At 41.1% G+C, this 14,676-nt stretch overlaps 1 protein-coding gene across 1 annotated transcript in view; it reads left to right on the plus strand.

Annotated features, from left to right (window-relative positions):
• The window catches only part of LOC308248286 (peroxiredoxin-like 2C), a gene marked incomplete at both ends in the record, with an annotated part of 72,719 nt that overhangs the window by 44,473 nt on the left and 13,570 nt on the right, over positions 1-14,676 (plus strand). The window contains 3 exons of the mRNA XM_080668280.1: positions 10,117-10,185; positions 11,997-12,050; positions 12,218-12,323. Coding sequence (XP_080524406.1) covers positions 10,117-10,185; positions 11,997-12,050; positions 12,218-12,323 — 229 coding nt within the window. The remainder of the gene's footprint in view (positions 1-10,116; positions 10,186-11,996; positions 12,051-12,217; positions 12,324-14,676) is intronic.

Below are 14,676 nucleotides of genomic sequence, written 5' to 3' on the forward strand. Positions count from 1 at the left end.
TCTATTGAGTTCTTTACAGCAGTGATGTCATTTTTCATTTCTTCTTGGTTCTTCTTCATTTCCTCTCGGTTATTACACATATTGTCAAATTTGTCTTCCATTCTTTTCAGCCACCTTATGACCATTTCTCTGAAATATTTCTCTGGCAGGTTGCTTGCCTCCATTTCGTTTACTTCCTTTTCTGGTGATGCCTGCTTCTCTTTCATATGCGGGCTGTTTCTTTGACTCCCCATGTTCTCTCTTCTCCATGTGTCTGGTTATGTAGTTCTCCCTCTCCTGCATTGATTTAAAGGCACAAGATACAACACAACAAGGCACAACACACAAGGCACTAAATACAAATGTATTCACGATATTAATAACCCCAAATAAAGGTGACCACCAGAGAAAGGCAAATTAGAGGATAGGAGAGAAAGAAGAAGAGAAAAAATAAAGAAAGAAAGAAAGAAAGAAAGAAAGAAAGAAAGAAAGAAAGAAAGAAAGAAAGAAAGAAGTGCAAAAATGAAATTGGGAAAAGTAAAAAAAGTAAGAGAGAAAAGAAAGAGAATACGAAAGAAGACGGGAACAAACTCTATATATGGGGAGAAAACTGTGATAGAACAGCCACTAATCCCAACACATGCCACCATCAAGTACCTGGAGATGAATACAAACTACAAACAACAACTAATATCAAGCGAGGTGAGGGAAAACGAAGCAAAAAAACAAACAAACAAAAAGAATAAGCAAAACAATCTCCCAAACAAGCATAAAAAAACGATATAATCAATAATCAAGCAAACAACAACAAAAGGACAGAGAGAAAAACAATTTTTTGGAAAGTGAAGACAGAGAAGAGATAGGTGTGTATGGACTTGGAGCAGGGGATTGGAAATTAGATATATAAATAGGGTAAAATTTTAACAGGGGGTAAAAAGAAAGAATAGGGAAAATCTAAAGCAGGAAAAGGGTCAGAGAAACAGGACAACTAACGGGGAAAAGTTAGGAAGAGAGTGATGGCATAAAGGTAAAGTTGAGATAGAGTAAAATGATGCTAAGGGGAAGATGAAAATAGAATGTAGAACATTAAGCCCAAAGTAAAATACAGAGAAAATAAAATGATACTTTTTTTAAAAAAAAAAAAAAGGTAAAATAGTAGTAGTAATAATACTGATTGAAAATAAAAACGTAATAATTAAAAAGGTAAAATCAACTGAGGAAAAAAAGAGAAAAAATTTGTTTCTTAAGTAAAAGATGAAAAAAAATAAAAAAATAAAAATAAAATGTGCAGTAGAGAAGGTCATTCACTTCCTCTACTGTTCTGTTTGGCACACCTGTTTCCTAGTCAGGACAGTATTGCAGTTCCCTGCGTTCCACTGCTCCTCGGTGTTGTAAGCCAGTCCTGATTTTTAAGCAGGCAGTGTGTCTTAATTTCTTGTATTCCTTTATTTGTGTTTACACAAGAATCAATTTGTGATTCAACCCCTGGGTGGCAGTGTTTCTGGATTGACCTCCGGATCTATAGGTCCTTTCTAGCCAGTGCTTAGATACTGCTTTCCCTGTGGCATTCAATACCGGTTTCTGGGAGTGGGTTGCCCCAGAGCTGGTTCTCTGATGGTTATTCCCTGCTCTGATCCCCAGGTTCCAGAAAAACAACTTTCCCTTGCAGTCTCTTAGGGTGTCCCCAATTGGGTGATCCTATGTATTGGGCTTAGTAATCAGAAGCAAGGATTTAAAGGAAAAAGAAAAAACAAACAAAAAAACTAAAAAAAGAGCCAGTGTAAGCGTGCGAACTCCGGGGCTGCGTGCAAGTCTGTGCAGTCTTTTTCCCCCCTTGGGTCTAAGTAGCTGGCACAATTTTAAAATTTTTAGGCTGTCCTTTTGCATCAGATCAAAATGGGTTTCTTTTAAGAGTTCCTTTCTGTTAGCAGCTCTGAGGACCCCCTTCCACATTCATGGATCATGCCAGCCCCAACAGCCATGGATTTTTCTAGGTGCAGACTTCCCCCGGTCCTCCAGCTCCCGCAGTGCGTGCATTTCTCTCTCCTGCCAGGACCAGAGACCTCACCTTATCCCATGCTAAATCTGACCTTTCCGTGGTGGAGTGTAGAGCTCCTCTGAATTCGTGTGTTAGTGCCAATTGGGGACCCGTGCTCTTGGGTTCGCAGCTGTTCAGTGGGTGCCGCAGTTGTAGATTTTCAGGCTTCTGATAACATCCACTTTCCCCTTCAAGATGGCACGGTCTCTACGTTGGAGCCGGTCGCTCTGGGAGGGAACCCAGCCACAGTGGGGGCTGCCCGGTCAGGGTAGCCCCGTCCAGCAGTCCCCCACCATCTCCTGGAGTATAGATGTCCCTCAACTCACTAACAAACACTCCCTGTGCGACCCTCAGCTGTTCTTTCTATCTGCTCCGGGACAAGGCTTGGGACACGTCTGTCTATTCCGCTGCCATATTTTCCTCCCCTTTCCATTGATTTTTAGAGAGTGGAAGGAAGGCTCTTCCATTTATTGTTATGTCCCTTTAGTTCTTTTAATCAAAAACAGCACACCCCTAACTCCCTTTTTTATTTATTTATTTTTTTTTCTTTTCAAATTTTTATTAAGGTATTATATGTGTACATATCTTACCATTGCCCCCCACCCCCACCCCACTCCCATACATGCCCTCACCCCCCAATGTTTTGCATCCGTTGGTTACTCTTATATACATGCATATAAGTCCTTCAGTTGATCTCTTATTTTCCCCACCTCTCCCTAACCTTACCCCTGTAATTTGACAGTCTGTTTGATGCTTTACTGCCTCTGTAACTATCTTTTTGTTCATCAGTTTATAATGTTTTTCATTCTCCCCAAATGAGTGGGATCATGTGGTATTTTTCTTTCATTGACTGGCTTATTTCACTTAGCATAATGTTCTCTAATTCCATCCAAGTGCCTACAAATGGTAGTAATTCCTTCTTTTTTACGGCAGCATAGTATTCCATTGTGTAGATGTACCATAGTTTTCTGATCCAGTCATCTGCTGATGGGCACCTAGGCTGTTTCCAAATCTTAGCTATTGTAAATTGTGTTGCTATGAACATAGGGGTGCATATATCCTTTCTGATTGGTGTTTCTGGTTTCTTAGGATATATTCCTAGGAGTGGGATCACTGGGTCAAATGGGAGTTCCATTTTCAGTTTTTTGAGGAAACTCCATACTGTTCTCCACAGTGGCTGCACCAGTTTGCATTCCCACCAGCAGTGCACGAGGGTTCCTTTTTCTCCGCATCCTCGCCAACACTTGTCGTTTGTTGATTTGTTGATGATAGCCATTCTGACAGGTGTGAGATGGTATCGCATTGTTGTTTTGATTTGCATCTCTCGGATACTTAGTGACTTTGAGCATGTTTTCATGTGTCTCTTGGCCTTCCTTCTGTCTTCTTTCGAAAATATTCTATTTAGGTCCGTTGCCCATTTTTTTATTGGATCCTTTATCTTCCTTTTATTAAGTTGTATAAGCTGCCTGTAGATGTTGGAAATTAAACCTTTATCAGTGATACCATTTGCAAATATGTTCTCCCATAAAGTGGGGTTTCTTGTTGTTTTGTTGATGGTTTCTTTTGCTGTGCAAAAGCTTTTTATTTTGATGTAGTCCCATTTGTTTATTTTCTGTTTGGCTTCCATTGCCCTAGGGGAAGTATCACTGAAAAAGTTCTTTTGGCATATGTCTGAGATTTTGCTGCCTGTGGATTCCTCTAGTATTTTTATGGTTTCCCGTCTTATATTTAAGTCCTGTACCCATTTTGAATTTATTTTTGTGTATGGTGTAACTTGGTGATCTAGTTTCATTTTTTTGCATGTATCTGTCCAATTTTCCCAACACCATTTATTAAAGAGACTGTCTTGACTCCATTGTATGCTCATGCCTCCTTTGTCAAATATTAAATGCGCATATTGGTTTGGGTCGATATCTGGATTCTCTATTCTGTTCCATTGATCTATATGTCTGTTCTTGTGCCAGTACCAGGCTGTTTTGAGGACAGTGGCTTTGTAATACAGCTTGAAATCTGGTATTGAGATCCCTCCTACTTTATTCTTCTTTCTCAGGATTGCTGTGGCTATTCGGGGTCTTTTTTTATTCCAGATGAATTTTTGGAGAGTTCTTTCTAGGTCTGTGAAATACGCCGTTGGTATTTTAATGGGGAGTGCATTGAATCTATAGATTGCTTTGGGTAGTATGGACATTTTAATGATGTTGATTCTACCAATCCATGAACATGGTATGTTCTTCCATCTGTTTACATCTTCCTCTATCTCTTTTTTCAGTGTCCTGTAGTTTTCCGCATATAGGTCTTTTACCTCCTTGGTTAGGTTTATTCCTAAGTATCTTAATTTTTTTGGTGCGATGGAAAATGGGATTGCTTTTTTAGTCTCTCTTTCTGTAAGTTCATTGTTGGTGTATAGAAATGCCATAGATTTCTTGGTGTTAATTTTGTATCCTGCTACATTGCCGAATTCATTTATTAAGTTTGTTAGTTTTTTGATGGAGTCTTTCGGGTTTTTTATGTACAATATCATGTCATCTGCAAATAAGGACAGCTTTACTTCTTCTTTTCCAATTTGGATGCCTTTTATTTCTTCTTCTTATCTAATTGCAGTGGCTATTACTTCCAGTACTATGTCAAACAGGAGTGGTGAGAGTGGGCATCCCTGTCTTGTTCCTGTTCTTGGGGGAAATGGTTTTAGTTTTTGCCCATTGAGTATGATGTTAGCTGTGGGTTTATCAAATATAGCTTTTATTATGTTGAGGTATGATCCTTCTATTCCCACCTTGTTGAGAGTTTTTATCAAGAAAGGGTGTTGGATTTTGTCAAATGCTTTTTCTGCATCAATTGATATGACTATGTGATTTTTATCTCTCAATTTGTTTATGTGATGTATCACATTTATTGATTTGCGGATATTGAACCATCCTTGCATTCCTGGGATAAATCCTACTTGGTCATGGTGTATGATCTTTCTGATGTACTGCTGGATCCTATTTGCTAGAATTTTATTGAGGATTTTGGCATCTACATTCATGAGGGATATTGGCCTGTAATTCTCCTTCATTGTGCTGTCTTTATCTGGTTTTGGTATTAGGGTGATGCTGGCTTCATAGAAGGAGCGTGGAAGTGTTCCTTCCTCTTGAATTTTTTGGAATAGTCTGAGGAGGATAGGTTTTAGTTCTTCCTTGAATGTTTGGTAGAACTCTCCTGTGAAGCCGTCTGGCCCCGGGCTTTTGTTTGCTGGAACCTTTTTGATGACTGCTTCAATTTCTTCCATAGTTACTGGCATGTTGAGCTGTTTAGATTCTTCCTGATTGAGTTTTGGAAGGTTATATTTTTCTAGGAATATGTCCATTTCCTCCAGGTTGTCCAGTTTGTTGGAATAGAGTTGTTCGTAGTATTTTTTAACAATCCTTTGTATTTCGGCGGGATCTGTTGTTATTTCACCTCTTTCATTTCTGATCTTGTTTATTTGGGTCCTCTCTCTTTGCTTCTTGGTGAGCCTGGCTAGAGGTTCATCAATCTTGTTTATCCTTTCAAAGAACCAGCTCTTGGTTTTGTTGATCTTTTGTATTGTTTCTTTGGTCTCTATGTCGTTTATCTGTGCTCTGATCTTTATTATTTCCTTCCTTCTGCTTACACTGGGCTTTTCTTGTTGCTCTTTTTCTAACTCTTTGAGTTGTTGGGTTAGGTAATTTATTACCCCTGTTTCTTGTTTTTTGCAGTAGGCTTGTAGAGCTATGAACTTCCCTCTCAGGACTGCTTTCGCTGTGTCCCATAGATTTTGCATTGTTGTGTTTTCATTGTCATTTGTTGTCATGATGTTTTTTATTTCTTCTTTGATCTCTCTGGTAACCCAGTCATGGTTTAATAGCATGCTGTTTAGTCTCCATGTGTTTGATTTCTTTGGGTTGTTTTTATTGTAGTTGATTTCCAGTTTTATGCCACTGTGGTCTGAGAAGATGCTTGATATGATTTCTATCTTCTTGAATTTGAAGAGACTTTGCCTATGTCCCAACATATGGTCTATCTTTGAAAAGGACCCATGTGCACTTGAGAAGAATGTATATTCTGTGGCTTTGGGGTGAAATGTTCTGAAGATGTCAATTAATTTCATCTGGTCTAGTGAGTCATTTAGGATTGATGTTTCTTTGCTGATGTTTTGTTTAGAGGATTTGTCCAATGGTGATAGTGGGGTATTAAAGTCCCCTACTATGATTGTATTGCTGTCAATCTCTCCCTTGATATTTTCCAGGAGTTTTTTTATGTATTTGGGTGCTCCTGTATTGGGTGCATATATGTTTACCAGAGTTATTTCTTCTTGTTGGATTGCTCCCTTTAGTATTATGAAATGGCCTTCCTTATCTCTTGTTATGTCCTTCAGTTTGAGATCTAATTTGTCAGAAATAAGTATTGCTACCCCAGCTTTTTTTTCAGTTCCATTTGCCTGGAAAACCTTTCTCCATGCCTTCACCCTCAGTCTGTGTGCGTCTTTTTTTCTGAGGTGGGTTTCTTGTAGACAGCAGATATATGGGTCGTGTTTTCTTATCCAATCCGTTACCCTATGTCTTTTGATTGGGGCATTTAATCCATTTACATTTAAAGTTATTATTGATAGGTACTTATTTGTCGCCATTCCTATTCTTTACCCCTGTGTTACTTCTTCGCTTCCTGTTTCTTTCTTTCTTTCTTTCTTTTTTTTTTTTTTACAGCAGACCCTTTAGCATTTCTTGCATTGCTGGTTTGGTGGTAATAAATTCCCTTAGTTCTTTTTTGTCTGTGAAGCTCCTGATTTCACCTTCAATTTTGATTGACAGCCTTGCTGGGTACAGTATTCTTGGATTCAGACCCTTCCTTTGCATGACTTTGTATATTTCATTCCATTCCCTTCTGGCCTGATGAGTTTCTGTTGAGAAATCAGTTGCTAGTCTGATGGGGGTTCCTTTGTATGTAACTTTCTGTCTCTCTCTTGCTGCTTTTAAGATTCTTACTTTGTCATTGGTGTTTGCCAATTTAATTATAATGTGCCTTGGTGTCGGTCTTTTGGGGTTCATTTTGCTTGGGACTCTGTGAGCTTCTTGGATTTGTGTGTGTTTTTTCTTCCCTATATCTGGGAAATTTTCTGTCATTATTTCTTCAAAGAGGTTTTCTATTCCTTGCTCAGCTTCCTTTCCTTCTGGAACCCCTATTATGCGGATGTTGTTTTGTTTCGTGTTGTCCCAAAGTTCCCTTAGACTCTCCTCCTGCCTTTTAATTTTTTTTTCTAGAAGTTGCTTTTCTTGGGTATTTTTTTCCATCTTGTCTTCTAGCTCACTGATGCGGTCCTCTGTTTCTTCTAGTCTACTCTTGATGCTTTCTATTGAGTTCTTTACAGCAGCGATGTCATTTTTCATTTCTTCTTGGTTCTTCTTCATTTCCTCTTGGTTCTTGCTCATATTGTCGAATTTGTCTTCCATTCTTTTCAGCCACCTTATGACCATTTCTCTGAATTCTTTTTCTGGAAGGTTGCTTGCCTCCATTTCGTTTACTTCCTTTTCTGGTGATGCCTGCTTTTCTTTCATATGCGGGCTGCTTCTTTGTCTCCCCATGGTCTCTCTTCTCTGGGTGTCTGGTTATGTAGTTCTCTCTCTCCTGGGTTGATTTAAAGGCACAAAATACAGCACTACCAGGTACAACTCACAAGGCACTGAACAGGAATGTATTCACGATATTAATAACCTCCAATAAAGGTGACCACCAGAGAAAAGCAAATTAGGTGATAGGAGAGAAAGAAGAAGAGGAAAAAGGAAAGAAAGAAAGAAAAAAAAAAGAAAAAAGGAGTGTGAAAATGAAATTGGGAAAAGGGAAAGTAAAGAGAAAAAAAAAAGTAAGAGAGACAAGAAAGTGACTAAGAGAGAAAGGGGAACAGACTATATATATTGGGGATAAAATTCCAGTAGAACAATCACTAATCCCAGCAAATGCCAGCAACAAGTGCCTGGGGATTAGTACAAACTACCACACCAACTAATATGGAGTGAGGCAAGGGAAAGCTGAATCACAAAACAAACAAAAAAATAAGCAAAAGAAGAATAAGCAAAACAATCTCACAAAAAAGCATAAAAATTGGGTATAATCTACATTCAAGCAAACAACAACAAAAGGACAGAGAGAAGGACAAGTTTATGGATAGCTCAGACAGCGAAGGGAGAGGTGTATGTGGACTTGGAGCAGAGGATTGGAGATTAGATATGTAAGTAGGGTGAAATTTTAACAAGGGGTAAACAGAAAGAATAGGGAAAATCTAAAGCAGTAAAAGGGTAATATAAACAGGACACTGAAAAGGGGGAGGTTAGGAAGAGAGTGATGGCCTAAAGGTAGAGTTGAGATAGAGTAAAACGATGCTAAAGGAAAGATAAAAATAGAATGTAGAACCCTAATCCCAAAATAAAATGAAGAGAAAATAAAATGACACTTTAAAAAAAAAAAAAGATAAAATAGCAGTAGTAATAATACGGATTGAAAATAAAAATGTAATCATTAAAAAGGTAAAATCAAGTGATGAAAAAAGAAAAAAAAAGTTTCTTGATTAAAAGATGCAAAAAATGAAAATAAAAAAAAACATTAAAAAAATAAAAAAATAAAAGGTAAAAATAAAATGTGAAGTAGTGAAGGTCATTCACTTCCTCTGTTTTTCTGTTTGGCACGCCTGTTTCTCAGTCCAGACAGTATTGCAGTTCCCTGCGATCCACTGCTCTTCGGTGTTGTAAGCCAGTCCTGATTTTAAGCAGGCGGTGTGTCTTAATTTCTCGTATTCCTTTATTTTTGATTACACAAGAGTCGATTTGTGATTCAGCCCCTGGGTGGCAGTGTTTCTGGATTAACTTCCGGGTCTATCTATGGCCTCTCTAGGCAGTGTTAGAGCCTTCTTTCCCTGTGGCACTCGTCACCGGCCTGTGGGAGTGGTCTGCCTCAGAGCTGGCTCTCCAATGGTCACTCCCTGCTCTGATCCCCAGGTTCCAGAAAAACAACCTTCCCCTGCAGTCTCCCAGGGTGTCCCCAACTGGGTGATCCTATGTATTGGGCTTAGTAATCAGAAGCAAGAATTTCAAGAGGAAAAAGCCCAGTTGTGCGTACTCCGGGACTCCGCGTAAGCCCAGGCACCCAGGGAACGCAGGGGCTGCGCGTAAGTCTGGACTGCCTGAAATTCTTAGGGTGTCCCTGCACTTAAGATCAAAATGGGTTGCTTTTTAGAGTGCCCTTCTCTTAGCAGCTCTGAGGACCCCTTTCCACAATCACAGATCACGCCAGCCCCTACAGCCACGGATTTTTCTAGGCACAGACTTCCCTGGTCCTCCAGCTCCCGCAAAACACGCGTTCCTCTCTCCCGCCGGGACCAGAGACCTCACCTTATCCCAGGCGAAATCTGACCTTTCCGTGGTGGAGTGTAGAGCTCCTCTGAACCCGTGTGCTTGCGCCAGTTGGGGAGCGTTGTTCTGGGGCTCGCAGCTGTTCCTGGGGTGCCGCCGTTGTGGATTCTCAGGCTTCAGATAAGCTCCACTTTCCGGATCAAGATGGCGCAGACCTCCCTTTTTTATTTTTTTTATTGTTTGTTTCAATGACATTGACTCTTTTTGAAGAGTCTAGGCCAGGTGTAACCCATCTGTTTTGCCTCCTGGTTACTCAGGTTATATACTTTTGACATAAATATTCCATAAGTGATACATGTTGCATAATTCAGCCCTTCTCTCTCAGCAGCTGGGGTGGAGGTTGCTTCCCCAGCCACGGCTGAGAGACACTTTGGGCCCTGGAGGGTTGGGTCGAAGGTGGTATCTGCCCGGCCCTTCCCATGGCAGCCCACTAGGGGCGTCCGGAACGCCGGGCAGACTCTCGCTTCCCAGAGGCAGAAGGGACCACTAGCCGCCAAGCCGAGGCCCTTTTCTCCGCAAGCAAGGAGGCCTAGCGGGGACAGGGTGCGGCCCAGCTTTAAAGCACATTGGGCACCGCGATACCCTTTTCTACCCAACGTGGGTGCTGGGTTAGCATCATGCGAAACGAAGCACTTGGTCTTTGCTGAACCCGGAGGGTGTCTGTCGCGAACTTGTTCTTCTTGCCGGTTGGGGTTTCAGCATTTCCTGTGTTACACCTGCAAGGAGTACGTGGAAGATCTAGCCAAAATCCCCAAGAGTTTCTTACAAGTAAGTTTCCTGAGAGTGAACAGCAGCGTGCCCTGCCTCAGGGGACCTTGTGCAAGTCACCTACATTTATAAGAAGTGCAGTGGGGGTCGGTGAGGAGCTGCCTTAGACCCAGGTTATCACCTTCCCGCACCTCTCCAGCACCTCCTAACAGGGAGGGACGCATTAGACATCTATTCCTGTTTTCATGTATTGGTTACTGCGGCTTATAAACATACTAACCACAGTAATACTTTTGATGTTACCTAGTAACCTGCCTATTCACAAATGTTGAATGATAATGACCAAAAACACAAATGCTGGCAATTATTGAGATTTCTTTCCTTAATCCTATATAATAAAAGTCTAATATGCAAATAGACCAAACGGCGGAACAACTGGAACAACTGAACAACCAGTCACTATTACATGCGCTAACCACCAGGGAGCGTGTGCGGAACATGGCAGGTGTTGGCCACAGCAGGATGGTGGAGCAGGTGAGTAGGGCGCCAGACCAAGGCACGGCGCTGGTCGCTGTCATCAGGGAAAGACTCTGGTGGTTACTGAAAATTCTTTGCTCCTGCATGCTGTGGTCCTGCCTGGCGCTGTGCCTGCTGCCGGCACCAGCCCTGCTCGCACCCGCTGCCAGAGCTGGCCCCAGTCACTCCATGCTGTCAGCGGGTGCAAGTGGGGCTGGCGCTGTCAGCGCATGGGAGAGGCGGTGGCAGGAGTGGGGCTGCAGGCAGGCAGGGGTCCGGGGGCTGAGGCAGGGGGGGCTGGGCAGGGGCATGGAGAATGGGCCAAGACCTGTCCCTGTGCCTACTGCAGCCTCGCAGCCCACAGTTCCTTTCAAGGTGCACGAATTCGTGCACTGGGCCCCTAGTTTTGTAATAAAAACACCACATAGTTGCTCATTATAGGAAAATACTAATATATCTTAAAGGTGAAAAATTGTATTGGTAATGGGGTGCACATTCCACATCCCTGTGACAACCAAACACATGTGTTTTTCGTCAGGCACATACATAGAGATTTGTCCCCAGATGAGCTTTCGAGTGAAGGCATTGGGCAGCCTTTGTAAAACTCAGATGTGTTTTCCCCAGACCTTACCACTGGGATATGAAAATATAAAACTGATTAAATAATACTACTTTAATCATTTTTATTCTTTGCTAAAATATTTTTATTGATTTGTTTTTAGAGAGAGGGCAAGGGAAAGTGAAAGAGAAACATCAATGTGAGAGTGAAACATCGATAGGCTACCTCCTGCATGCCCCCCTTAGTAGGGATTGAACCCACAACCTTTTGGTGCGCAGGACACCACCCAGATAACTGGGCCACATCAGCCAGGGCTACTTTTTTTTAAAGTACACTTTTGGGTGGAGTGTAGAGAATTATTGACTATATTAAAGTTCTTACTTAGTAAAAGATCATCAGAATGAAACATTTTACCATACATTTCTTTGCTTTGACTCACACACTTTTCCCATTTATTCCATTCTTCTGGAAGCCTATGGCTTTGGAATGGAATGGATAAGGGGAAGTTGTAGGAACCATAATTTCTTTTTTAAAAAAATATATTTTATTGAGTTTTTACAGAGAGGAAAGGAGAGGGATAGAGAGCTAGAAACATTGATGAGAGAGAAACTTTGATCAGCTGCCTCCTGCACGCCCCCTACTGGGTGTGTGCCCACAACCAAGGTACATGCCCTTGACCGGAATCGAACCGGGGACCCTTCAGTCTGCAGGCCGACACTCTATCTACTGAGCCAACCAGCCAGGGCAGGAAACATAATTTCTAGTAGTATTTATATGTGTGTTTTCTCTCATAAAGGAGGCAAATGTCACCCTTACAGTGATTGGACAGTCATCCTACCATCATATTGAGGTAAATGTATAACAAATTGAAAATTTAACAGATTAAAACTAAGAGACATGGCAAGTATATGATTTGAACCACTAAGTTTAGGTTATATTTACTGAAATTAAGTTAGATTATAATTACTTTTCTATCACTTTTTTCTTATAAAGATCCCAAATATTCACTTTTGGCAGCCTTTCTGCAAACTGACTGGGTATTGTCATGAAATCTACATTGATCCTGAGAGAGAAACTTATAAAAGATTGGGAATGAAAAGAGGTGAAGAAGTTACCTCCTCAGGTAACTTACACATGACATGTCTCAAGAAGAAAACACTGATGATGTATTTGAATCTACATGCTTAGGGGAACAAATGGTAAGTTAATAACTCAGACTGTTTTTTATGATTCCTATAAGCAATCCAGATACACCAGCCCCTAAAAGATTCCTTTCTGGGGTGTAATGACATGGAAAGCTGCGAAGTACTAAACATAAAGAGCTGTAAGGTGTGTGTGTGTGTGTGTGTGTGTGTGTGTGTGTGTGTGTGTGTGTTTGTGTGTGTATGTAATGAAAAATACTTTAAAAGATATTGCAGAAAAGGAGGAAGATGGCTGCCAATGGGAAGGCAAACTGCAAGAGAGTGTATGTGTGAGAAAACAAAGGGAGAGTGTGTGGTCGCACAGGGAGTGTTTGTTGGTGAGTTGAGGGACAGCTATACTCCAGGAGACTGTGGGTGACTGTCAGGCAGGGCTCCCCTGACCGGGCAGCCCCCACTGCTGCTGTGTTCCCTCCCGGAGCGACTGGCTCGGATGTCGAGATCTCACCATCTTGAAGGAAAAGTGGATGTTATCGGGAGCCTGAAAAGCCCAGGGAATCTACAACTACAGCACCCACCAAACAGCTGCGAACCCGAGAACACCAGTTCCTAAGTGGTGCAAGCATGCGGATTGAGAGGAGCTCTAACTCCACCACGGAAAGGTCAGATTTTGCCTGGGAGAAGGTGAGGTCTAGGATCCCAGCAGGAGAGAGAAACACGCACGTGGGAGCTGGAGACCTGGGAAAGTCTGCACCTAGAAAAATCAGTGGCTGTTGGGGCTGGTGTGATCCGTGAATGTGGAAGGGGGTCCGCAGAAGGGAACTCTTAAAAGCTACCCATTTTGATCTGGGCACAAAACGATAGCCAAAATTTTAAAAGTGTGCAGGCTGCTTAGACCTAAGGGGAAAAGAGACTTGAGCACAGCCCCAGAGTTTGCACACTTAACTCTGGCTCTTTTTTTTTTCTCCTCTTTAAATCCTTGCTTCTGATTACTAAGCCCAATACATAGGATCACCCAATTGGGGACACCCTAAGAGACTGCAAGGGAAAGTTGTTTTTCTGGAACCTGGGGATCAGAGCAGGGAATAACCATCAGAGAACCAGCTCTGGGGCAACCCACTCCCACAAACCAGTATTGAATGCCACAGGGAAAGCAGGATCTAAGCACTGACTAGAGAGGACCTATAGATCCGGAGGTCAATCCAGAAACACTGCCACCCAGGGGTTGAATCACAAATAGACTCTTGTGTAAACACAAATAAACTGCCTGCTTAAAAATCAGGACTGGCTTACAACACTGAGGAGCAGTGGAACGCAGGGAACTGTAATACTGTCCTGACTGGGAAACAGGCATGCCAAACAGAACAGTAGAGGAAGTGAATGACCTTCACTACTGCACATTTTTATTTTTTCATCTTTTATTTAATTTTTTTTCCTCACTTGATTTTATCTTTTTAATTATTACATTTTTATTTTCAATCCATATTATTACTACTACTATTTTACATTTTTTTTTTTAAAAAGTATGATTTTATTTTCTCTTTATTTTACTTTGGGATTAGTGTTCTACATTCTATTTTCATCTTCCCCTTAGCATCATTTTACTCTATCTCAACTTTACCTTTATGCCATCACTCTCTTCCTAACTTTTGCTCTTTTGTTGTCCTGTTTCTCTTACCCTAATCCTGCTTTAGATTTTTCCTATTCCTTCCTTTTACCCCCTGTTAAAATTTCACCCTACTTATATATCTAATTTCCAAGCCTCTGGTCCAAGTCCATACACACCTATTTCTTCTCTTTCTTCACTATCCAAAAAATTTTTTCTCTCTCTCCTTTTGCTGTTGTTTGCTTGATTGTTGATTATATCGATTTTTTTATGCTTGTTTGTGAGATTGTTTCACTTTTTCTCTTTTTTTGTTTGTTTTGTTTTTGTTTGTTTTTTTGCTTCTGTTTTCCCTTGCCTCGCTTGATATTAGTTGTTTGTAGTTTGCATTCATCTCCAGGTAATTGTTGTTGGCATGTGTTGGGATTAGTGGCTGTTCTATTACAGTTTTCTCCCCATATATATAGTTTTTTCCCCCTCTTCTTTCTTATTCGCTCTCTTTTCTCTCTCTCCTTTTTTTTTGCTTTTCCCAATTTCACTTTTTCACTCCTTTTTTGTTCTATTCTTTATTTCTTATCCTCTAATTTGCTTCTCTCTGGTGGTCACCTTTATTTGGGGTTATTAATATCGTGAATACATTTGTATTTAGTGCCTTGTGTGTTGTGCCTTGTTGTGTTGTATCTTGTGCCTTTAAATCAATGCAGGAGAGGGAGAACTACATAACCAGACACATG

Source organism: Plecotus auritus (assembly GCF_963455305.1).
Source record: "Plecotus auritus genome assembly, chromosome: 5".
NCBI classification, from domain to species: Eukaryota; Metazoa; Chordata; class Mammalia; order Chiroptera; family Vespertilionidae; genus Plecotus; species Plecotus auritus.